The sequence below is a fragment of the Phaethon lepturus genome, unplaced genomic scaffold, assembly GCF_000687285.1.
Source record: "Phaethon lepturus isolate BGI_N335 unplaced genomic scaffold, ASM68728v1 scaffold2046, whole genome shotgun sequence".
Classification (NCBI taxonomy): domain Eukaryota; kingdom Metazoa; phylum Chordata; class Aves; order Phaethontiformes; family Phaethontidae; genus Phaethon; species Phaethon lepturus.
Window position 1 is genome coordinate 77,848 of NW_010548086.1, and position 26,999 is coordinate 104,846.

General features: G+C 37.9%; 1 protein-coding gene across 1 annotated transcript; it reads right to left on the reverse strand.

Annotated features, from left to right (window-relative positions):
* Positions 1-8,730: 8,730 nt before the first annotated feature.
* On the reverse strand, positions 8,731-25,031 carry CDC7 (cell division cycle 7). The gene is made up of 11 exons (XM_010289828.1): positions 24,938-25,031; positions 21,256-21,339; positions 19,219-19,354; positions 18,497-18,590; positions 18,274-18,416; positions 16,155-16,404; positions 15,471-15,566; positions 14,472-14,650; positions 13,087-13,169; positions 10,078-10,227; positions 8,731-9,107 (listed from the first exon to the last, which is right to left on the reverse strand). Exons 1-11 carry the CDS (start codon positions 25,029-25,031, stop codon positions 8,731-8,733), a joined length of 1,686 nt encoding a protein of 561 aa, XP_010288130.1.
* Between the last annotated feature and the right edge of the window lie 1,968 nt (positions 25,032-26,999).

Below are 26,999 nucleotides of genomic sequence, written 5' to 3' on the forward strand. Positions count from 1 at the left end.
AGCGGGGCAAGATGTAGGCATGCAGTCCCAAAATTTCTCTCTTCCTTTTCTTTCTCTCCATATATTAGGATTGCAGAGGGGGAACCTTGGGTGCCGCAGCCCAAAAGAGAGCTGTAGCTTGTTCGTGTAAGTCTCCACTCTGAAGAAGCAAGTGATGGGAACTGCAGGGCTGCTGCATGCACACCTGTCCCAGCACACAAACAGCCTACAAAATGCTTAGTGTTCTCATTTCACTTTCAGATGGTGTGGTGTGTTCAGTAATACTTCAGTGTGCAGGCTGACCGGTAGTCATGCAGTTATCTGAGATACTCTGGCTGTGAAAACTTGCAGCGGGCTTGTTCCTTTTACTCCTCCAAGCTATGAAAACAAAATGTTCTTCCTTTTGCTTTGAATTCTATTCCCATTTCATTTAGTTGCCGCTCCTCCTGTGTATTTCTCTCTCATCTATTTTCTTCTGCTTTTTGCCTATCCAGACTCTTTCCATACTGATGCCAATTATTAGCTGGAATAGTCTGTGTACATATATCCTATATATTATTCTATAATAAAGTTCTGAATTAAAATATCAGTTGTCCTAGCTCTTATGATAGCAGGGTCAAAGAGAACCTTTCAAGAATAACTGTGGCTGAAAATGCTTGGAGGAAGTGACATTCTTGCCTTGACGTTGATGTGATATCTGAAAAGCTACTGGCAAAATAGCACTCGTCTGTTGAGCTCTGTTCTCCCAGACAGTGGAAACTATTGCTTTGTTCCACCCAAATAATGGAACTCAACTTGGAGGCCTCTTCTGACTCTTCGGTCACCACCAAGTCTGGAAGAGTTGCTAAAGATACCACCTTAGGCCTGGTATACTTAATTATGTGTTATGAATTTGATAAACTCATTATTGGGAAGGGGAATGTAGAAGTCAAAGGAAGGGGGCAGGAGGGAAACACCTTCTGCTTATTGCTACCAGAAAGAATTGATTCTGAGCTGAGGGAAGCAAGGCTTAACAACAAATGGTATGTTTCTCTTAACTGCGTGAAGCAGGTCAAGAAAAAAAGTCACTCCAGTGTAGGGATGCAGACCAACGGGAAGATCTCCCTCCATCAGAGTGAGGGGATGTTAACGGCTCCTCACAGTTTGTTTGATGGGAATTGGAATTTATTGTGGTATCTGGTAGCATCCATCTTTCAGTTCTCTGTCTGTTTTGATAAGGAAAAAATTCTGTGCTGCTGTATCTAACTCTGTTTCTCCTGATAAATAAGCTGCATATCTTTACAAGCCATCTATTACTCTCTGTTTGTCAGTTTTATAAACTGGAAAAGATTAGTGGGAAGAGAAAGGGAGGGTTGCTGCTCGCATCGTGTGCAGGGCCCGACGGCATCAGGGAGATGGCAGGCTGCTCCCGCTGAGCGGGGGACCAGGGAGTGTGGGCAGGGGACACCCCACCGGGGCACTTCCCCGCTGCTGCCTCCACACCTGCAGCTCCTGCCCCGAAGCCCTGGGCAGCCCCAGGCGTGAGCAAACACCCGCACACAGCGCTGTGATGTTCTCTGGCTCTGGGTAGCTGCGGGAGCTGGTTATTTGGAGCAATGTTAACTGTTGAAGAATGATTTCTTCTGCTGGGCCATAAGTGGTGCCCTGGAAGAGCTGCCCCCCGGTAATCACCACCTGAGATCCTGCGGCCAGCAGAGCTCCTCCTCTGCACCCCCAGCTCCCTTGCTCAGTCATATGGGACACTTTAAACTGTGCCAGCTGCCGTGCTTTTGGGACCAGGAGTTGCTCCTGCCCCAAACACTGAAACTAGCAGAGGTAGGTTAGCACTACATCCCCATTTTCCTCCATCCGTTCCTTAGCAGACTTCCAAAAAGCGATCTGCATGGGATGCCTGCCATGCAGGCACATAAAGCTAAAAGAACGAGCACAGCCAGCTAGAGCTGACTTACCCCAGCCTCGGCACCTAAAAGCACTTTTTGAAACGCATATGCACACACAAACAAGGCTGTGAAACCATCTCAGGGCACTGCTGATGGGAGCAGTCCTGTTCTCTGAGAGGTGAGCACTGCTCTCCCACCATCCATAATGATTGTAGGTGTGTTTCTGGTTGTGCTACCTGAATTTTTCTTGTGACTCCTTATTTCATATAGTCCTGGTTTTTACCGAAGCCTTTCTCATACTTTCCACTAAAATCACAAGGAGGAATTATTTTCCAAACTCCGGTCTCTTGCACTGGAAGATACAAAATACACTTGTAGAGATTAAGGTAAACAACATGCACTTGGCTGAATCACAGCACTGAGTTTCTCCCCTGGATATTCTGAGACTTCTTTGAATGTTGCAAATTAGCATTTCACTTAGACTGATACTAGCAATGGGGGATGAGTGACGTTAATATTTGAAAGTTGTGTGGTAAATCTAATTTTCAGGTTTGCATGCCAAAGCTTAGCATGTACTGAGGCACTTAAAACTGACATACAGATGTTGTAGCTACAATTTAAATGTGTGGTATGTCTCGGCATTTCATGGCCCTGATACACAAATATTACAGGACTAAGACCAGCAAGTTGTAAGTGCGATAGTATGGCTACCTCGTTTGAATAATTAGTACATGATAGAACAGAACAATACCATTTTACAAACTGTGATAATGGTCAGTCAGAACTTGAAAAATAATTGGTTTGATAGAGTAAATTTAATTTTTTTACCTCAAATTTTACTGGGAGGCTGTAGGCGGAATGAAGCATATCCAGATTATACTCTCACCTCTGAGGATCAGTATGTCATCCTAAAGGTGGTGTGTGAGCAAGGAGCTGTGTGGTTCAGCAATAATGTCCTACCAAATTCATTAGGATCCAGAACGGCTGGCCACAGTAGGTTTTATTCATCAGTTTTATGTGCTCTATGAAACGTGTAGGTGATGAATCTTCATGGGAATGTTTCAAGGAAAAGCCCTAGATTAAGTCTCATTTTATAAGCTCTGAAAGGAGGCCAGGGAATGCAGTTCTGTAGCAATGTTGGTCCACTACATTTGCATCCATGTCCAAAATAATTTACCAGGGATTCTGCAGTCCTCGTTTTGCCGGCTGTTAGGAGATTTACCATATCTAAGTTATAATGCATCAAATTAATTGAATCATTGATTTTTAGCAAATGAAAAGCATAGCAAGGAGGAGGTAACTTGAACCTCTCTCCCCTCACAGAGTGGGCTGCTTGTAAATGAATATTCCAGAATACTGTGATTTTTACAAAGACAACTGGGGTAAATACCTATAAATTCAAACTACATACTGTTTTTTTCATGAAGCAACTGTAATGAATGTGACTCAAGTTACAGAGCTAGTTGCAAGCAGACCTGCAATGGAAAACATATGCCAGATTGCACATGCGAAGGATCCCAGCAGGCAGTAACTGCTTGGCTGTAAACTGCGTGCAGGATAACTCTGTTCTGTGGTGAATTGTCCATGGTAAACTACCCTCGTTCAATCCATTACAACAAAAAGTACTAAAGGAACAAAAAGATCCCTAATCTGATTCTTGTACCCCCCTGCAGTAAGTCAGCTGTCGTAGTACCCTCACTTCTGGGATGTGGAAGGAGCCGTGGGAATGGGCTGGCAATCAGAAGGTAGAATAACTTTTGGGGGGATTTTGAAAGCAAATTTGAAACCAATTTTATAGCTGAATATGAATCTAGTGAAGAAAAAAGATTATTAGTTTGCAGAAGCAAGAAAAAGGCTGGCTGTAGCCTTTTGTGTCCTGCGAGTTCAGTGTTACTATCTCACTTCAGCACTTCCCTCCAGTGTAAAACAGACAGGTGCGTAGACGCATAGTAGAAATTTCAGCAGAAGTTAGACTTCCTCTTTCATTTGAAATTGGTATCCCCAGATCAGATAAGACAAGACTATGGACAAGAAAAATGAAACACTACAGAGAACTCTAGATTTTCTTACCTACACTGCCAAGTCCAAGTGAGGGGTTTTGATAAGGAAACTGAGGTCTTTGAAACAAGGAAATGGACAGTAGAACAGAAGTAGGACTCAAGAGAACCATTAAAGACAAACACCTTACAGCAAAACAGACTGCAGGAATATGATCCTCTAGTAGGATTTTTTGGGAGAGGTGGTGTGAGGAAAAAGGAATGGAAAGCATGAGATTTTATCAATGAGCTGCCTCCTGCTAGACATGACCTGTGGCATCCATTAAACAAAATTATACAACCTTTCATTATAAAAAGTTAATTTTCTTCAAATATTTCAATTGTTAGGCTACATGCCTATCCATTCACATTAAGAAGTAAAACTAATTATGCATTATTTGTTACAAGTAGTTTGTTTATTCCATATAAAAGAAATGTATTGAATGGATACCTTAGGTAATACACTTCTTAGCACTGGTATTTTTGAAACAAAGGTATAATTAGGGCTTAGATTAAAATCTGACTCTTCTGAAAACCATGGAAGAACTTTATGCAAGAAAGCAAACAACATGTAACAAAACCACCCTCTTCCCTGCCATATCCCCACAGGAGGATGTAAGTCTTTCCAGAAATGGAATAAACAGTACCCCAGGGATACACTCAGGAATGCTTAGAGTGGTTAGTTTTTCGTATGATACAATAAAGCATTGTATAGGGATAGTATTCTTGCAGAGTCAAAGGCCATGAAATTAAAAGGGGCTGAGTCATGGAGAGGCAGCATTAAGTATACAACAGGCACATTTAAAAACCCTTGGTTATCTGGGTTATGCTGTACCTTCCTGATGCAAAATACACAAAGTTAATGGACCCTCACCTCAGTGGTGCCAGAAATTTTTTGTTACCAGAGTAACAAAACTCTATATGCTGGCCTTCGTCAGCGTCCGATCAAAGGGACTATCCAATTTCCACCCACTGTGTGCAGGCTGCCAACTTAAATATTTACTACCCCTTGAACTGGCCAGCCAGGAATGCAGCAGCAGAAAGGAGTATGAACCACATATGAACTGCCACCGACCTGGTACATGTTCTGTTTTCTGGAAAAGATACAAGAGGAATTTGAAGTGAACGTACTGTGGCTACATTAGCAGAAAAATTCACTATGTGCTTTAAAAAAAACAAACATAAAAAGAAAAAAAATTACAACTATGCTGTAGTAAGAACGTTGCTTGAGTAATGTCTCAGGGGATTGTCCTTGATACCAATTGAGATACATCGTTTCATTATAGAATAGGAATTCATGAAGCCATTAAGTATTAATTTCTTTTAAATTGTTGCTGTTCTAGTGAATGCCTTCAGTGGTTAGTCACTTTCTCCCCATAGCCAAAGTGTCTTTGAAATGAGGTGATAAATTGAACAAATGGGACAAAACTGGTTGGTTGTTTTTTTCCTTCTATTGTCTTGTGCACTCTGCCTTCAGGAGGTAGGAAAATTTCAGGTGTGCCCCTCTAAAGGCAAATGTTTTCTTTTACATATGTCATCTAGTTCAGAAGAACAGACCTCTTCATCACCAACAACTATTTGAGGCAAGCTCTAAAGATTTTTTTTCTTTTTCTTTGTATTTTGCTGACTAGTAGAATCTGGTTAGAAAGATGCTAGGAAAATAAAACATCTTTGTAAAGGAAATACTTTTTTGCTTGGCAGTCGTATCCAAAATAAGATGTTTCACTGTAGCCAGAACATATTACAAAGCCCAGAGTTTGATGTTTTATTCCTGCAAAACCACAATGCACGGATTGCTAGCTTACCCGTGTCAGAGGCATCCTGGAATGAAAAATCTCCTTCATGTTCTACCTTAAGGTCCAACATAGCTCCTGACCCTAGGAACTTGGCTGGATAGTGGGCAGTTATGGAAATACTTCAGGATCCCATCACACCTGGTGGCCTCAAGAGGCCACTCCAACGATTCTGGGGAGCCTTTTGCACCTGCACAGGAAGTCTTGGCTGTATATTGGTTCCACACTGCTTTTACTTTCTGGAGAGCAGACTATATGTAAACTCTAGACATGGCAAATACAGAAAATAAGGATACTGAATATTCTCAGGCAGAATACTGATTTCCATTTATTTTCTTATCCACAGAGTATTTTGCTTTAATAAACACTTTACCGAACCCAATCTCAAAAGTGATAGGACTACAAACTCAACAGAATTTAGAATTTAATTTATCCCTTAATATCAGTATTATGCAGAAAAACGTTGTTGCTGTTTTGCAGGTGTTTGCTCAGGCACTCTTAATAAGATGCCCTCCTGTTTCTTGATTATCACTTACAGCTAGGAAAAATATCATAAACTTAACACAAGCCACAATTTCCTCACCTCGACTGCCTTAGTACTGAGAATAAGCTTGTCTTCCCTGTGCTAAATACACAGACGTATTTAGATTTGCTCCCAGCATTCTGTTTTCAGGATTCTAGGTATCAGTTTCCCTTCACCTTTCCAAGTCCATGCTGCTTTTTGCTGCTGTTTTTTTGTTTCTTTCCAATTTATTAATATCCTTGTCATAGCATGGTGTCCAGAACTTAACAGTAATCCAGCTGCAGCCTCATGACCGCTGAACATGCATTGCAGCAATGTCATTTCTGTGCGGAGTCTCTTCTAATAGCAGCTCGCATGGTAGGAGATTCACATTCAGTTTATAAACATCTCAAATCATGTAATTAAACTTTAAAGGAATCTTGGTACTTGGCTTTTGCATATGGCTTTGAGAGATTCTTAGAACCACAGGAGAAGCAGAACTTTCTCTTTTTTTTTCTTCATTGAGAGCCCATTGCATTTAACATTTTACTTCTAGCTTTCATTCTTTTGTAGAGTGATACAAAAAAGAACTTGGTAAGCATACGCTTGTTCAAACACATTTTCCTTTTCACTTTATCCTCCTCCAAAAAAAAAAACTCTCTAGATTTTAAATAGCTATCTGGAGGAAGGAATGACAATGTGTTCTTCTAGCTTGTCATGGAAAGCACTGAGCTTAGGTTCCTTACAGAATTTTATTTACCCTTAATATTTTGTTAAAAACACCATTAGCAATGATTTTCCCTTTTTGGCTATTAAACTTGTGCAGCAGTTAATTGTAGTGCCTGCTGCAAGGAGCCGCTCAATGCTGTGGTTAGCAGGAAAGCTTAAAAAGCTGAAGTCGTTTAGAAAGTTCACAATAGATGGTTGACATATTTTTGCTTGTTGTCAGCTAGTGCTCTCATAAGACCATAGACAGCACGAGTGAAGTAGGAGGAAACAATACATCTGCAGACACTGGCAGACAGCATTGCTTGCCAAATTTGGCCACAGTTCCTTTAGATAAATAATTTCTCGGTGACGTGCTGTGTTGAAATTATATAAACAGCAAGAATTACTAAGACCTGGGCCCCAGGGTCTTGTGGGTTTCAAGATTTTCTGCAATCAATATTCTGACATCTGCAAATATTTTTCTCTAACAGCTGATGCCAGGAACAGAGCGACATTACCATCACTTTCTATGTATTCAAGATTTTGAATATATTGAAATAATGTCTTCAGCCTCAGCCCTGGTCAGGACTTTTGCTCTGTCATAACCACCAGCTCATACGAGCAGGCTTATACAAAAGTTACCAAAGCAGTAATCTTTTCTCAGAATGGTTTGTAACCTCTTACAGCAACAACTCCATTAGCATTTCAAGAAATGTACATGGAAAAACACTATTAAGTTTCAGTCTCTGGAATTATCAAGGGTTTTATCTGCTGAACATAATGTAACTTTGCACATTGAATGTACAGGGTTAGAGGTTAAGGTTGTTTTTCCTACTTAGGACCAGACAATAGCTAGCTTCTAACTCTGTGGTAAGACTTCCTTGATAATTAAGATACTGCCACTATGACAGTCATATACACTACAGCTATCTGAAAAGTCCTTCTATCACTGAGGAATTTATGCAGGAAACAAATGTGCATAATTCTTCCTGAACAGAAACATCCCACAGGGAAACCGTACCTGACTAATTTTTACAGAAGCATCTCTAGGCAATCTTCTGAAGTTATAAAAACAAATCCTTTATTTAACAGATATTCTTTTAAAAAAAAAAAAATCAATTTCCATAACAGAAATCAAACTTATGCATGTCACACGAGACATTCTGCAGGCAGCAGTTGTTGAATGTTGACAGTTACCCATGGCACTGAGGAAACATGGGCTATGCAAAATGAGTAACTGCATTTATTACTATCACCTAAGTAGGAACAACCAGACGGGAACAAAAATGTACTTTTAAAACAGTTACGCTTTTCTTTTGATGATATAACTTCCAGCACCTGGCCCCTCCTCTAGCAACACTCCCAAAGTTATACTGTTCTCTGAAAACAGTCTGAACAAAATTAACACACTTTGTTCCATTTTCAGTCCCTCATGTACTAATCAGGAACAAAGCAGAGGTATGCAAGTATAGAAAAAAGTCTCTCAAGCGCTTTATTTCAGTCATACCTTAAGGCAAATTTGTAAGTTTTAAGGGAATATCTCAAGAATTAAGCGCAGAGCTTGTGAAACTCTTTTTCTTTGTAGTTTTTGATCAAAGTTAACTTAGACAGCAGGTATACACAGCAATAACCCCTCAGAAGTGTCCTAGTGTCTATGTTAGTGATGTTTCTGTAATTTTTACATCTGCAAGTATTTCTGAAGGTAAACCTGTATCTGCAGTCCAACTATACAAGCCAAAATTTCAGTAGTTCTGTGCACAGTGTGATGGTATTTCAATGAGCATAAATGTTGAGGGCAATAAGGTAAAACTACCTCAGAATATGGTAGCTTCTCAGAGTCTCATGCCTTTAAAAAAAGGATGCAGCAAAGCCTCTTTTGCTGTTATTCTTGTTGCAGGGTTTAAGTCTAGTAGCTTATCAAGTAGGTCATATGCTTCATCAGGAACCTGATCCCATCCTTTCATGTCTGTTGCCTTCATTTCCAAAGCACCATCACCTTCCTGAAAGCTTTTTAAGTGTTGAATTTGTTTTCTCAGTGTGTCAGGAGCACACTGTTCGTCTACTGCAACTGGCAAAGCTGAGTCATTGACAGACTTGCTGGGCACTTCACCCTGGGATCTCTTACAGCTGCTATTTGTTCCTCTCAGCTTCTCACAGAGGGTTCTTAAGTTTTGTGCTGGGACAACTTGGGTACACAGAACTGATTTACCTAGAAAAAAAATTTTACAGTAAGCAACATTTTATTATACTTTCTATGCAACTGTAACTTCTAAGCTTGTTTCAGAGAAACTTCAAGTCTTGAAGTGTAACCAACATTAACAAACAAACAAAAAACAAATGAAAACAAATGAAAACAAATCCACCCCACCCCACCCCCAAAAAAAAACAAAACACACAGTCATGTTTTACAGCAATAGCTCCAGCAAGTCAGAAGGATAATAGTTGCAGTTCTGGTCAGAGCAAAGCTGTTTGGGTTTGTTTGTGAAGTTATGTAGAAATAGATTGTCGCCCACCCCACACATCATCTTTTTGCATTTCACTGCCATTTTAACAGAACTAAAGAAAATTAGATACCCTGATTCTTACACCTCTGGAGAATGAAAATCGATGCTGTCAGTTACACTTCCAGCTAGCAAGTGATGCAGCATTTGGCTTGCAAACAATTAGGGGAATGGTTAGTTTAATTGTGTGTTTTGTGGTGGTGGTTTTGGTTTTTTAAAGCACACAGTCTGTTGGTTGTTTTGGTTTTCTTTTTTACTAGTGCTTCTTGGGGGGGAGGGGCGGGGTGCAAGATTTACATCACCTAAATATTAAATCATATTGACTTAAGCCTCCAGGGCAAATTTTGCAGGAATAGAAGCATTGCCTCAAGTTTCTAACCAAATGCCTGTAGAAAACATTTAATTGGCATATTTTACCTCAAGTGGCCCTGACTTAGTGAAAGGCAGTAGACATGTTGGGAAGCCTATGGCATGAAGTACCCCATATACAAATTATAAAAGATAGAAACACAAAACTTCCTTAAAACTCTGTATATATAGATTCCAAAGTAACTCCCAAACCTAAAAATATATTTATATATTAAGAAAAAAAAAAAAATCACAGATTGTAAGTCACTGCATTCAATAGCAAACCAAACATACATTTTCCCCGTTTCCCCATAATTAAGGTTTGCATACCAAAAGTTTTAGCAGCCTGAATGGTTTCTCTGGATCCACGAACTGTCATGATTTGTGCCAAAGCAGTTAAATCATCACTTGCTTTGTAAAACGGATACCGTCCACTCAGCAGAGAAAGGAATACGATTCCTGCAGACCACATGTCAATTGCTGCAATTGAAAGCAAACTCGGTAATAACTAAACTCACAATTTAATCTCAAACAAAATCACAACTTTCTTTAAAAAGAAATTATGACCTGAAAAGTTTCTATCAGAAAAAAAAGTTATGTTCTGAATTACTGACTTTGGTCACATATATAACACTTCAGCAAACAGTGAAAATTACTATAATTAGATTGAAGAATAATTTCCTGCTTTGATGCATATGGAGTGTTTAAGCTTTTCCACAGAATTTTTCATATGAGTAATTCCGTGAACTTGCTAAACTTAAAATGTACCAAACCAATGTTTGAGGTTGTTTACCCCAGAGAGATGAGAGGAGGTGAAAAACTGGCTAGTTTTGATACTTACTTAAGTTTGCTTCATATGAAGAAAACTTATATGAAGATCATAAATAAAAAAATAATTCACAAATTAATGCAAATCTGAATTTTAAAAAAAGATTTAAAAATTTATCTTACTATGAACTTTGTTCCTCTTATTTGAAATCACTTGACAAGATAGCCAATTTAAGAACTGTAATAGTTAGAAGTTATTCATCACTTTCATTGTGTTATGAAGAGTACAGAGAGTACTCTGGGGATAGATGCCAAAGCATGATGGAAACTTTAATACTGAAAGTTATGAGAATACCTGTCTGCCATAATTTTTTGGCTCACTAAGATGCACATTTTGAGAGAAGGCTAGAAAGTGAAGGAGAGAGTTTGAAGAATTCTCAAACTCTAAAGAGAAAAATTAACAGTTGGGTAATAAAGCCATAGTTAGTTATTCTACTTCTCTTCAGAAAAATAATAAAATAAGCAGCAATTAAATTGGACATTTTAGTTATAAACACTATTAGCACAGGATTTTGGAAAAAAAAAGTGTCAAGTTGACTTTGGTTGCAAAAACAGATTTTAAGTATTTTATTAAGAAAATAAAAACACAAGTCAATCATTTGGCACAATTTACAGTGGAAAAAATTTGTATCTTTCTTCTAGTTCCTGTAAAAAAGTTCTAGTATTACTGTATCACTGTCAAAAAGATCATAATATCTGTTTGAGGTGTTGTGCATCACTCTGAGTATGTGGTTGGGAAAGCTGGAGTTGTCAAGGACAAGACCTTTAAGGAAGTTTAATCACTTAAACTCTTGCTGAAATTAATAGACATCATATATCTGAATGGCTAGTAAATCCTGGCCCTACAATTCTGGTAGAGCAGGGATTATCAGCAGACTGCAAGATCCTGTGCAATGACATCAAAATCATGATTCCTCTCTATGCTGTTACCCAACCAGTGAGGCAGACTGAGGAAAGGGGTGCAGAGGAACAAATCAAGTTACAGTGTAACCGGACCTGTATAATGTCAACTTGGGTGTTTGTGTTCCCTGCACTGTGAACCCGGGTCAGATGCACTAAGGTAGCTCTGGATAGTCAGCTGGATCCAGCTGGCAACTTGGTCTCAGCAGAGAGACCGAAACTAGTAGTACAATTGTCAGGAATACAAGGAGGCAACTACAGCAGTCCCAGATGGAAGTGGACAAGAGGATTTGTTAGTTCAAATACAACATAATCTCATAAATATTAGTATTTGTCTACCCAGTTCTAATTAAGGCCGTTGTTGACATACTACAGGAGCTCGGCACCACTGACTCAGTACTTTTAGGGCTGACTGTGCCACGCCCAAGGGTTTCCAGATTTACCCATATTTTCTGTAATCCTGCTCTCCATTACCCTAGAGAAGAGAAAACCGTCTGAAAGCATATTTAACACCAGCATGTGTCCAAGATTTCCTAGGTATGTCTTCTTTCTGACTAAATTCTGTCTAGACAGCTTCAGAGATTGTCTAAACTTGTCCTGGATTTCTGGATGTCTTCTAGCCCATAAAGCTGTCTTTTACAGCACAGGCACAGTAACTTCACACAGGCTGCCGTACCTCTTGAAATCCCAGTCATACCCACAGCACAGATGTTGTTTCAAATAACATTAAGCTATCTAGGGATAAGCTGATCAAATGTATTGTTAAGTCTATTCTGAATGTGTATACATACTAAGTACTTAAATGTTCTCAAAAGATACCCAGAAAAAAAGTGGCTTAACAATCGTTATTATAAACCCAATTTTGGAGGACATTTATATTCCTCCTTTTTCATAAGTCAAAACTCCTGGTCACACACCAAATGTTGAACAGGTAACTTTGCTTTTATTGGTCCTCAGTTCTCTAAGTACGCACAACCTTTCCCATCCTACTTGCATCAGCTAATGCATTAACCATCCCTCTGCTCTGCCCTGATATCTACCCAGACTACTGAAACTTAACAACTTGATATTTTTAACCCTGAGAAATTAAAAACTTAGTATGAAAAAATCATGATATTTATAGACTAGCTGTTTAAAACACTAGCAAAAAGGAAAAAATATAATTGAAAGTATTAACCAATTAAAGGACATTTGCAATTATACCAGTAACCATGCCTGCTATGACAGCAAACTACATGTGACAATCTGTCTAGAAAAGTCTAAGTATGTCCTATCCCCAAGACTTACTCAAGATTCTACTTGAATAAATAACGCAGTAAGCCAAGAAACTTGATAAAAATTGTATTCAACTCCTGCATATGGTGCTACCCCCCAAATGAACAAAGACATATTCAAGTTTCAAACACAGGAAAAAGATTCCTAACTTGTTCTTACTCTGAATAATAATCTTTTAATTAAAATCAGGAAATGCTTGGTAAGTGTTAGAAAGAATAATAAAATGAATTTCACATGTAAACAAAAACCCTCCCATAAGACAGACAAGATAATATGCATAAATGAGATGGATCAAAAGGTGAAAAAAGGCATCAGTTTCAGCCTGGTGTGCAGTACCTGTGGTCTGAGTGGGGCACTTTGTCAATACTTCCGGTGCTCTGAATCCAGGTGTTCCTGCCCTGGGAGCAACTTGCTGACACCTTGTAATAAGAGACAAACATGTTTATAATATAAAACTTGATAAATGAGTTCTAATTACAGTAATTCTTAATATTATTTTTAGAATATACTTGTGTAAGATGTGTAAGCAGCCTAACGCTGCCTTATTCAAGTTTTGTAGAAGCTGGAAGCATCTTACAACTATCTAGCATGAAATTATCATGTTGCATAAGATAATAGCCTTGTTATACTATCTATTGTATTATTATATTTTTATTATCTAGCATTAGGTAATGCAACAGAAATACTTATTGCATACTTCACTCACAATAACCTTTTTTCATTTTGTTCAACAGCAGCATCATTTTTGCTAAAGGCTTGTTTTCATAGGAAACTTTAAAGTTGAAACTAATTAGTCTCAACTCTCTTTGGTTAATTAACCAAAGGCAAAAGATGTACTAGATTCTTGAATGTGGATGCTCTGGCTTTGTATTAGTCCACAGCAAACTAAGGTTCACTATTTCTGAGTGTTGACAAGAATTTACTTTTTGTTAAATTAAATAAAAGGTGTGAGATTACCATTATTTAAAAAAACAAAAAACAAAAACCAAAACTTTCCAGAGCTTTCTTGTATGTCTTAAAGTGCCTTTCTTCTATGGGCCACTTCTCTTTTGAGTCTGGCAAATTCCTCATGTTTCAGACTTCTGAAATGAAGTTGATATCACCATATTCTGACAGTCTGGGAAGAGGGACCCCGCAGTTTCATGACTATGCCTAGTAAGCAGAATTCTCTGCATTAATCTGTGTTCCTTAACATTTGGATAAAAGGTAATAGTAGATCATAACCAAAACTAACTGCAGAGGGATGGAGTTGAACTGAGTTATTAAGATTCTCTAACCTGTCTATTATTAAAACTTGAACATTATTTTTAAAATGAACAACTATAAACCAGTCATGTTTCCTTTCTATTCTACATGTCATTATTTTCAGAATCCAAACCATTGGCGTGAATTTAGGCTTATTAGATAAGACAATACATCAATCTGTCAGTAGTAGTTATCTAAGTGTTGCAATTAACTCAAGCAATTTCCTACAACACATGTAAATACAACAACAAAAAATCATTAACAGTGAATCTCTCTTGCTGCAGTTAGCAGCAAACCAATTATTCCATTACGTCCATGAACTATTCTTGTTTAAAAAGAACATACTCAGTGTTTTAAGGGTTGCACAGATCAAATGCTATCTTTCATCTCCTAAATCAGCTGTCTAGTAAATCTAAGTTTCTGGCCTTGCTTGACAGCATAGCAGACAATTTTACAACATTATCAAAGCAAATTACCTTGAAAGGCAAACACTGCAAACTCTATCCGTTGCATAACAGTCACAGGTCAGGTTTGAGGGACAACCACTGGCAGCTTTCCTGGCTGCCCCATTGCTCACTGTTTTGGTACAAATAATCTTCTTCTTTGTTACTAACTTCCTAGATGAAACATCTACCGTCTTTGATTGTTTTATGAGCTGCAATGTAGATATTTTAGAGAAGGTGACATAATTAAGAAGCTTCCCTTTACATATAGATAGGCCAGTTCCTAAAATACTAAGACTGAACAGGTGCTCATGAGCAAGAAACTGCAATTTTAGAACAGAATACAGCAAACCCTTTTAACACAGCATCTATAAAGCAGACACTGAAGCTTTCTAAATATCCCGATTTCCTCCCCTTCAGAAAACATTTTTCAGTGTTTACTAAAAAACAATACACATTAGATATTCTGAAGCTACAAAACAAGTATTTTTCAAGTTAGTATAATGTTTCAAGAATTCTTTTGGTTCAACATGAGAATAAAAAAAATGTATATGAAATGCCACAGCAACACATAGGCACTATCTCTTAATTCTACAATAAGATGATCACTGCTGGCCAAACCCTCTAATTTAGTTGGGGTTTCCCCCTTGTCATATTAAATACTAATTCCAAAAACTACAGAAAAATATTTATTACAAGTTCTCTCTCCATCATTCAACTGTAAAATTAAAAAAAAAAGAAATTTTACCAGCTAAGTATATCTTAGTTGCACAGATACATGTGTAGGAAAAAAGATTAATTTAGCATACAAACCATATCAGCTAGGGAGCCAGCTACATAACTAGCTCTTAAAGAGTTTCAAAAGGGACTGAAACAGAACTGAAAAATTCTTTCAGCCAAAACACACTTAATAATCTACTCAAAAACTTCTAGTTTCACAGCACCCTGGGGTAGTGTCCACTCTTACAGATCAGTTCTATAATTTTTCAAATATGTAACAGATTGCTCTTACTGATGAGTCGTATTTCTTACTTTTGTACTTGAGTTCTCCTGGTGTGTGGAACTATAGACATTGAAATTCCTCTCTCCAAAGACAGAGCGCTGAACAGAATGGTGCACAGAATCCTCCTACAATACCAACAAAAAGGACAATAAGGATCCTATCTAACACACAGTCAGATGGATACTGACAGTTTAAAAAAAAAGTATGAAGTGACAGAGAACAAGAACAGCTGCATGGTAAGTCATTTTCAGGCATCAGTTTACTGTGGATGAAGAAAACATGGTCTAGACAGAACAGCAAACATGCTTACAAAATGAATCACACCTCAGAAGTGCCCCAAGACAATCTGAATGTCATCTGTACTGCATTTATTATGCAACTAAGTAACTAAACTTAGATGAATAATTATGGGCTTGGGGAGGAATTCCACAGTACATGTCACTTAAAAAAAAAAAAGATTTAAGGCTGTCTAAATAGTAAGCCATGCTAGGGTTTTGTACAGCCTTCAGCATTGTATTCTGTCTAACAGAGAATGCATGATGCCAATAGGGCTACGTAAAACTAGCCACTCTGATATTAAAAGTGTGATTCTGCGTCACATTGGGACCCTGCAAGACAGGCATGCACAGCTTCTGTTCAAGGATGACATCTCCCCCTGCTGGATGAAGTAAGACGTTAAACATACAACAGTATTAGTGAAAAAGACTGAGAACCTTTCCTCCTCTTCCTTGTTTAATCTGTGTTTTTGAAAGCGAGATGGACCTTTTATCAGCTGCTTTTGAGGCTGCCTGTTGAGCTATCTGCTTAGGTGCTGTGACACCGACAGAAACCCCATTTCCCAAGGCTATGGTGGGATTATTTTGCAAGCAACTTCCCTGCTGGTCTTCAGAGTGGGCAGCTTTGAGAAGTTCAATTTTTGTATCAGGGGTTCCTTGTGCCAAGCCAAAATCTACCAAGGCATACCTGAAAGACACAAATTTAGAAGCAGGAGTCACAAAGTATCCATCAGTTGGTTCAATTCACTATTTATTACTTGTTTACTTATCTATCTTTCACATTTTACTCAATAAGTTGCTTATTTGTACGTTACCAGCATCGTCAGTCTTATTTTCCTCCTTCGCATCCTCTTGTCCTATCTCACCTATTCCCTCAATGTTTTTACCCTATACCCATCTTGCTTCATTGTTTCTTACCCCAAACTTTTCTCAAGTGCATACTTTCTCCAGTGGTGTTAAAAAAATATTCCTAGCAAGTCCTTTCTTCTAGTCCTACAGCTCCGAACCTTCAGGCGACAGTCAAGTGTGACTTGACCCTTGCAGGATTCCCATGGGCAGAGGCACAAATGCAGCAGTAAAGACAGACAAGACTAACAATGCTGAGAATTTTGCAGACTTTAAGCAATACTACTGGAATTTACTTCAGTCTTCAAACAGGTAAGACTACAGTAGTTCACACGCCAGATCTGTCTTTAGAAGTAGTATTTTTTGCTACAACCAGTACAGAGACAATCCAGCTGTCTCTGGGTCTCAGACAAACTCAACTCCATGGCCTCCACACCCAAAGTAGAGATTAAGGCTGAAATGCTGGAAGAGCAAAATGACAGTACGAATTCATTCTGCCAGTTTTAAAAAAAAAAAAAAAAAAAAACAACCACAACAGTATTTCTCAAATTTTTAAGCTTGTGGTTTGGCAAAATATAATCAAATCTTGCCTACAAACTTTCACTACATAGAATCATTTAGGCTGGAAAAGATCTTTAAGATCAGAGTCCAGTCATAAACCTAACACTGCCAAGTCCCACTAAACCACATCCCTAAGTGCCACAACTACACGTCTTTTAAATACCTCCAAGGATGGTGACTCAACCACTTCCCTGGGCAGGCTGTTCCAATGAAGAAATTTTTCCCAGTATCCGACCTAAACCTCCCCTGGTGCCACTTGAGGCCATTTTCTCTTGTCCTATATCTTCTTACTGGGGAAAAAGAGACTGACACCCACCTGACTGCAACCTCCTTTCAGGTAGTTGTAGAGAGCGATAATGTCTCCCCTGAGCCTCCTTTTCTCCAGGCTGAACAGCCCCAGTTCCCTCAGCCGCTCCTCATAAGACTTGTGCTCCAGACCCCTCACCAGCTGCCCTTCTTTGGACACGCTCCAGCAACAAAATGTCTCAACTGTACATAGCACAATACTCACCAGTACAGCTACAGGACTGCTAGCACTGAAACATTACTTTATTCTATGCGTTTAAGCTCTTCATGAAAAAGCAGTACCTCGTTTTTTACAGTCTTTAAATATTGTAGCTTGCAAGAAAAAAACCCCAATCCTGCTAGTTATAAACATTAATTCAATGTAAGGTGAAAGCAGCCCAAATCCAGCTATCTTCTTATCTGCATCAGTTTTACTCTACCCACGAGTAAAAATTTACAAGTATCAGCCTATGCACCACAAGTCACCATTAGCTGTCTCATTAAAAAACCAAACTGATTAGTCCCATTCTTATTCAAAAATGTAGTGCTTTTACTCAATAGTAAAATCTTCATTTTTTCAGGTACTTGACACCCTAAGGCAGACATTACATTAAGTATGAAAAAAAATTCCTTCTCTCCTCAAATCCCTACACACAGAAAGGAAAGTTTTACAAATTAAAAAACATTTTTTTAGCTTTATTACTTAAGCAGCTAATATATATATCTTTTATATATATATATATATATAAAAATCTTACATATTATGCAGCTAGAAGGACAAAAACCCAAAAGCCTAATTGGCTTTGTTCTGCCAAGGCACAGATCCCCAGATGAGATCACAATATGGTCATCTGGACAGACTTACTCTTTTAGCCGCCTGTTGTAGAGGAAGTTACTGGGTTTGACGTCACGGTGAACAATACCAAAGTGATGAATGCGCCTCAACGCTTTAAACAGATTAAACATGTATTCCCTCACTTCTTCAAAGGAAAGAGAATTCAAAATGTCCTGAAAGATTATTTGGATACTGTAATTATGCAACTGCTTTTAATTAAAGTTTTACTACATATAAAATGTCTGGGACTCACCAAGAAGGATTCATGTTCCAGATATGGCATAACGATAACCACATGATCATTTTTCCTAAAGCAGTATTTAACTCCCATAACGTTATCTTGTCCCCTAGAAGAAAAGTAATGTCACTGAATAAAGACTAGAAGATGGATGTTTATTTTCCTTTGTTTCTTAAAAACTTCAGTCAGGCTTTCTTTTATAATCTAAATTTATATTTTGACAGCAGTCAGTCGTTACGCTGTTGCCTCTTATTGCTATGTTCCATTTGAGTTCTGCAATTTGCAATGTAGGCTCCACAGATTATTTGTGGGGCCATAGTTTGTAGTCACAGCTGTAATTTAAATGTAGGACCGAACCTTCATGATACCAATTACTTTACGAAGGTGCTATTCAGCACACTATGGCAACAAGTATTCATTGCTAAAACCACAATTTTCTGATTAAGAGATTATTTTTCCAAGCATTTGAGAACTGGAATTTTTGTTATCACAGAGATACATCATAGAACTTCTAGGATGGAAAATACGGCACCATCCACAAACTGAGACTAGCAGAAAAGGGCATCCATTACAGGTATGACACTCCATTTCTTATTTGCTCGTATTAAAAAGCATATACATTTCTGCAGTTAAAAAAAAGCAAGCGAAGTGACAAAACTTAAAATAAATAAATACAGAATAGTGAAATAATGTTCAGCAGTTTAGTCACGACAATAATAATTTTTTTGTTTAGGTACCCTGCTACTGTGAGGCACTGAAGTTCAGCAGCAATTCGCACAGGGTGGCTGGTTGGAATCAAGTGTTTCAGGGCCATTTTTTCCTCATATCCTGTTTGTAGTTGTGCTGTGGCCAAGTAAACAGAACTAAAAGTACCTGTAAAGAAGGGAGAAAACCACTGTCTTCATCATTTTCAATTAGGTCAATTCAGATTTTTACAAAGTGATCTAACCGTTCACAATCCTGCAATATACTTGGTACTAGATCAAAAGCAGATTCTAGAAGAGAAAAATGCAGTTCCTTTTTTCTACTACTGAATTCAGTGATCTTGTATACAAGTTTTTTATGTCAGTAAAAATGCAAATGTAACACTGTCTAACTTGCATGGGACACAGAGCTCTTTGAAGGTAAATTTCCTGTCTTTGATTTGCTTTCTTGTTTAGGTAGCTTACTTTCATCTGACATCTAACTCTTCTCTCCCTATGATCTAAGTGGGTTCTATAATGCTCATCTGGAAAGCACTGCCTTTACTATTCCAAGCACTTCTGAAATTGCTACATTTTTCTTAATTCTGTTACCTTATTTCTAAAGTAAGTGAAGTTACGCATCATGTGAGAAGTCTATTTGTTTGCTCAGAGCATTACCACATAGACAGAATGTGAGAAACTCATATGAGAAAGGGAGTATTCAGACTGTATGATAAACTAACCCACCCATTTCGTTTTAAGAACATCCTAATACACCTCGTAGGAGGTTCATTTATCCTAATGATCTGAGATATCTGAACATACAAGAGGAGGTGTTCTTCCATACAAATAAACAGTACAAATTACTTTTGATTACATTTTAGGTATTGTGTTTGCATCATGCTAGTTCAACTAGTAAATGCATACATACATCAAAATGCCAGCAAAAACTCTAAATACTTCTTGCAGCCATTAAAAAAAAAATCTGGAGTCCCATACATTCAGTAGAATTGATTATAGCAACAAGGGTTACCAAGTTGACCTAAGACATTAGTTTTGGTGGTGAGAACTGCTAAAATGAAAGTGACTCCAGAGTGGAATCCTAGGTTGGAGTGTGTTTTTTCATAATTCTGCAGAACTGCAGGTGGTATTTTTTAAAAGCATTGTTTGCTCTCAAGAGCAAAATCAGGGCACTATTCATAACCAGAGATTTTGTTTAATTATACTATCTTTTTTTACGATAGGCAGAACTCCTTTTTTTTTGTGGTTGTTTTTGAAATTCTGTATTGTTGTGGTGAATGGAGCTGGGTTTTTTGGTGGTTTGTTTTTTTTGGGGGGGTTTTGAGACAAAAACTTTTAGCCATCTACCCTGCCATCACAGGTATTCCATCACATAACAGCTGTAAAACAATCCAGCTTCTCATCAACATCTCTGTTTAAAAAGTGTGGAGCATCACAAAGCATCTCAGAGATCAAATGGGTAAAGTTCCAAAAAATGCTGAAATCCCAAACTCAGAAGTATCTAAGAATCTATTTATAGTCATGTCTAATGTTTATTGAAGGTATCTGCAATAGTATCTGCTGAAGGCAGGGTGTACACAAGTGTTATAAAATTTGATACTGTATGTCTTAAAAAAACTTTAGGGTTTTTTTTTTTTAATAAAGCAGCTGTAATCTTTCAGTTTCCTTCTCCAGTTCTGCCCCCAGGGTTTCAGTGGAAACAAAGCTAACTTAAAGAACAGCAGTTAAATATGTCAAAACACAGATGCATATAAACAGATTTCTCATGTAAAAGAGAAAAAGAACAGAGTGTCAAGACTTATTTATTCAAATCTACTTCAAAAATTTGTAATTCTCAAAACTTGAATGACTTTTTTTTTAAAGGTTTTCATATACCAGATTTTCAAGAAAATGTCCCTAATTAACACAGTTATATACTCAGCAACATATTAGAATTCCTACAGAGACCAAGAAGTAAATCAAAAAAGCATTTGGCTTAAATTGCATATATTGGGATCTTAGATTTATACCTTTTAAGTTAGAAATACCAAAAGAAATCTAAGTCTAAGCAAGTTAAAATAAAACATTTACCTTCTCCAATTTTCTCCTTAATTTTGAACACGTTTACAAGCTGTGGCACTGCTTCATAAAGTTTTTCAATATCTTTTTTTATTCCTGCAGGACAGAATGGGGAAAGTAAGTTAGGAATTTCATCGCTTGATTCAATACTTGCTCTATATTTGAAATCACAAATCACATTTCAGTTCATAGGACTATGAATTCACATAAACAGAGGAAAAACCAGCAGACAGGTATATATCCCTGCTGACATTACCATCTGCATACTTGATATTATTGTATTCTTCTTCACACTCCCTTATAAGTGCCAGCATTTAAAAAATTTTTTTTTTAACTTATCTGCCATCTAGCTGTTCCTGAGAGGGCAAAAGCCTTCTGGTTAGTAAGACATCAGATTACAGATCACTGATAAATGTTTTCATTAGACTTGCAATGTCAGTTTCGTAAAAGAAAAAACTGTAATAGTTGTTTCCGTCAGCCCAGGAACACATCCATGGGATGCAAATCAAAATGTAGGAAAAGAATTTTTTTTTTTTTTTTTTTTTTTTAAGATCAATAATGCAATATTTCACACTATTACTTAAAATAGTAAACACAAAAAAGCCATGTTTGCTCTGGATTTAAGTTGCTGCACTTTGTGCTGCAATCACTAGATGGCATGACAAGGATGTTGTACTGTATTATTTTTTTAAAATTATGTAGTTTTTCCATTCAGTTTACAAATCCGTGTAGTTTAAGTGTTCTCTATACCCTGCATAAGAATTTACTTTTTTTCAAGCTATCAAGTATGTAGAGGCTGTGATTGATTTCTGTAAAGCAGGGGTGAAGAATATTTTATTATACACAAACAAGGACAAATTGGTATTTGGAAAGTCAATCAAATGGAAGAAAAAACTGTATATATTTTTCATCCTAAAAATAAATAATAAACTAAATTTAACACAAATATATAAATTGTATGCTATACATAAAAATGTACTATGTTTTATTAGTAAGCCATAAGCAATGAGAATCATTTTCAAAATAACACTGATATGCTAGAAACAAAGTATGGATTAGCACGCAGCCCCAACCTTCTATGTTAGCTCACTTTATGCATCAAGAAAATATGAAGTCTGAACCCTTTCTTCCTAGTAAAAGCCCAGTAAATTAGTTGGTAATTCAAGTTATAGTTAATTTTTGATTGTAGGATTTTTTTTAATTTCAAAAATTTGTAAAAGCCAACATACTAAAAATACTTTTGCATGCTGAACCCTGCTACCTCTCTTAGTATCCATTTACTTATTTTTTTCCTTTAAGTTGTTCCCTCTGCTTCTCCAAGTTACTTTGGTTTAAGCCATGCGGGGGAGGCGTATTTCAGGAATGAAAAAAAAAAACCCTCTACGCTACACACCAAAACCGCTAACAGTCATTTAAGATACTGTTTTGATCAACAAATGCAAGTAAAAGGTTTATCAGTTCTGCTAGGAATCACATTTAAAAACTTTAAAAATATCCTAGGATAAAAATGACCAGACTTGTACTAACAGTGAAGATGTACAGGACCCTGTGCCTAATAATTTACGAAAGGCTAAGGAATACAGGTCAACTGGTTATTCCCCAATTTTACAGAGGCATATTAAGTTAAACACCTTGAAAAGCAGAAAATTGAAAGTTCAAGGAATAATTTCATTTTCCTGTCAATATAGTAAAAATTTCTGTTGAAACTAACATTAAAAATTCAAGAAGTTACTATATAACATTTTTTGAACTTATGGCATTCGTATTGCCTATGTGCTCAGAACTTTATTAAGAAGTTTATTATCTGTTATTGCTGTAATTCTTGTTGTTTTGTCACTAAAAAAAAGGATTGTTGATAAAAGCTTTATCATTTAAGAAGTGGTATTTCCAGTTTGCACAGTAATTTCAACTTTTACACAAACGCTCATGTATTACATAACAAATGTAAGACATTCAAGAAACCTTTCTGAAGTCTTCAGAAAATACAGGAAGGGAATAGGCTGATATTTGTATTCCATTTTCCCTGGGAATAGTCAAAGACATTAAGAGATGAACCAATGTAATAGAACTATAAAGAACTTAACACCAAAATGTTACTGCATCACTCAAAAGCACAGGCCTTTCCCCTGAGGAAGATAATCCTGTTATTGGGTTCTGAAACATCCTACACAAACTTCATCCCTAGAGGTCAGCAGCCACAGGACAGAGCCAGAAAATTATTTTCAACGGTGATACAGTTCTAACAGGCTCTGTTAGAACAACATTGTTTAGAACTAGTTTGCTATCTAACCTGCTCCAAACAAAGCAACTTACAGTTTTGTTCCAATGCTTGTATTTTAGTCTGACTTCTGATCAGAGCTGCTTAAGCTTCAGTTTTTACCAAAAAAAAAATATACTGACAGTAACTTACAACATAAAGTTTGCAATGGAATTTCTCCAGTAAAGTTGCTTGGTTAGGAAAAAAGGCCTTAACTCTGGCAAAAAGCAGGACTCCTACCAAGGACTCAAAAGGCACATCTTCTAAGTCTTCAGAAACCAGCAGATTTCTATTCTCCTTACCATATCAGGTTTTGCGTTGTTTTGTGCCACCAGTCTAACAGTCCTAAGGTAGATACTAACAATCGTGGAAAGCGCTCTCAATAACTGCTAAAAAAATCTGCCAAATATTCTGTTTTATCCGACACTGAATTCAAGTTCCTGCCTGGACAAAGGTCAATGGTGTCAGAGCACTAACAGTTGGGTGACACAGGCTACAGATCCTAGGCCAGAGTACTGTCTCCCCAAGGCACTGACAGCATTTAGTAACTCAACACAGCTTCTGGTGTGAAAAGTGCTAGAAGCAGTCAGTGACTGTCCTTGTTGATAGCAGTATATACATCATCTGTTCTCTTTTGGGGGCCTGAATCCCCAGTTGGGTAGAGGGAACGTACAATCGTGGTACCATCAGTGTATAATAATAGTATCTAATATTTTCTGTGAGCAGATTTTAAAGTAATTTTTTTACTTCCTAGAATGAAAAACATTTGCAAAGTGAGACAATTAAGTGTTATGCAGCATCATTTCATGTAATTCTGGACACGGATGTGCAGGCAACTGACAGAGGACTGTCTATTTCTAGGAAAATTATTAGCCTTTATGTACCAGCTGGCTGACCATCCAGAATACTTCAGCAAGCATTGTACAGAAAGTCCGGATTGAAGCACATTCACAAAGAGAACCAAAAACGAGCAACAAAACCACTATGGGAGCCCAAGTTTGTAGTTCAGCCTGTCTGGTAAGAGCAAGAACAGTGTTTTTATGCACACAGGCACACCTGAACAAATTTAAGGATAAGGCTGGAGATTATAGGTTAGAAGGCAAAATATTGGTTTTGTGTACTTGTCTGGTCAGAGAATTTTATTCTCAAGGACTGCCGTTTTAGAATTCTGGTATCTTCTTATAATAATGTTTTCTGTAATAAATAAATAGTGGGGTTAGCAAATTATGACAAATTACTGCTGCTAAAGTTTTGTAACACATGGAAAGCAGGAATAAGCTTAAAATCAAAACCAACCTCAAATCTTCTCATTTCGTTAATTCTTTATACAATAGGACCATATACAGACAGGCTTATAATTGATGCTGAAACTTCCTGAAGCGATGAAGGATATCAGCATGAAAGCGTAATGTTAGCAATTCCTATTTTAGGACATACCTGAAAGCTTGCTGTTCTGCTCCGGCTTCCCATGGAAGTCTTCAGCCTGATGAGGGTGCTGTTCATCACAGTGAGACTCCAACACTGTCTCCATCACAAAACAAACCTGAAGTAAAAAAATCAAGACTTGAGGATCACTTCTGGACACCTGGGGGAGCAAGCATATCTGGCAAGACACTTCCTGGCCCTGCACTCAGCTCCTGAGATAAGATTTAGGTAGCACAGAGGAACTCCTCAGAGTCCCTAAAACAACAAAGGGTCACTCGTCCACCCAGACAAAAACTAAACCGGTAAACCCACTCTACCTCTACTAAGAGAAAAAAAGGGGGAAGGGAAGGAAGACTGCAGGATAAGCTTAGACACAAGTGATTTCCTTTCATCTTGTGTGTTTCCTTATTCACACCAAAGCATTATCTTTTCCCTGAAGTTTGCTTTGAAAGGAAAAGGACTGATACGCACAGGAAGAGCTGCATTGCATATCACAACACCAATAAAAGACAGAAAATGTGAGAGAAATCATGAGAGAAAAAAAAATAATCTCAGTATGAGAGATTTCTCTCTCTTCTAGATAAGATTAACAAAAGGCATAATTATTTGTTGCCCTGCCCCAAGAACAAGAAATAATAGCACATGCTTATTCTGAAATGCTTCTCCCCAAATCTTGGAAACACTGCAAATAAAACTGTAAAATAGTAAAGTGTACCAATATTGTACAATCAAAAAAACCTGATAATCCTATTGCACGAGGAAAAGAAAAGCAGAGAGCCTTAGGGCAGGATAACCAAGAATAAGTGAGCCTGGAAGCACCACCTCTTACAGTTGCCCAACACTGGTTCCAAAGATCTTCCTTGCTTTTAACTTTGTCCAACCTTCATGAACTTTTCTACACTGGGGAAACGTACTCTGAAAAGCTTCAAATGAAAGGATTCATCTGTTTCAGTTATGGAGCTAGAAATACATTTTATCCCCAAAGAATTTGAGCTACCTTTAGTCTGTCCTCCTCGTGCAGCAGAACAGGGGAGAGGCAACAGCCTCTTCTTTGAGGGAGCTTTGCTGCAGAGTGCGACTTGGAAACTAGTGGAATGACATTAGAGATATTTCCAGTCTCTCACAGGTAGACACTCCCTCTGCTAGTGCTTAGTAAGCAGATAAGCCTGTTCCAAGCCTGAAATGGCATGGCCTCATTAGCAGAACAAGGAGTGCGAATTAATACAGACACCCCTCGCCGCTCACCATGGCCTACTTGCTCTGATTCAGCCGCAGGCCAGCCTCCGCTCCAGGCTCTTCCAGTTGAAAGCTGGCCACAAACACCTTCGCAGAAAGGAAATGAACGCTTCTGCCTGCCTGCAGACTGCCATGGGAACACGTTCATGGCTTGCTGGCCATGAGGAGGGTGAAAGCGGCTCAGTAACTCATGATGCCATTTCCATTTCTTTATGTTAAACACACTATCTGCGGAACTGAATACCTCGAATACTTGAGCCTATTAAAAAATGGTTTACTAATTTAGAAGTGGGCTTAACAGTTAGAAAATGGAACATCAACGTTTGATTCAGTCAGATATTTAGTTTTTACATTAAAAAACACTCAAGAGACACCAGTAAAGATAAAAAATTGAGAGGAAGGCCAAAATGATATGAAGTTCCTGCTCAAAGAACTTTTTTGCAGTTAAATTGCATCTCCAGTTAAAAAAACAAAGTTCTCTGTAATGTCAAAATAAGAAAAAAACAAACAAACAAACAGATAGCGACAGATTCAAACGGCCCACATAGCCCTCATGGCTGCGGGGTCTTGAGAGCCAGGTATCTGAGCCTCGCACGCAGGAAGCGGCGGTACCGCTGCTGAATCCCTGGCTAAAGCAACGCTGCTAACAGCACACAGCCACTGAAACGCACAGCTCCTTCCACGGACACGCTGGGAAAAGCTCGGCAGGCCAAAAACGAAAGTGGTATTAATATCTCTACTTCGCCGTTTAAGAAGAGCAAATGTTGTGGCCGGATTGAGTCTTGCAGTAAGTTGACGTTTTCTATAGACACGCAATAAACCCGTCGGTTGCGAGACG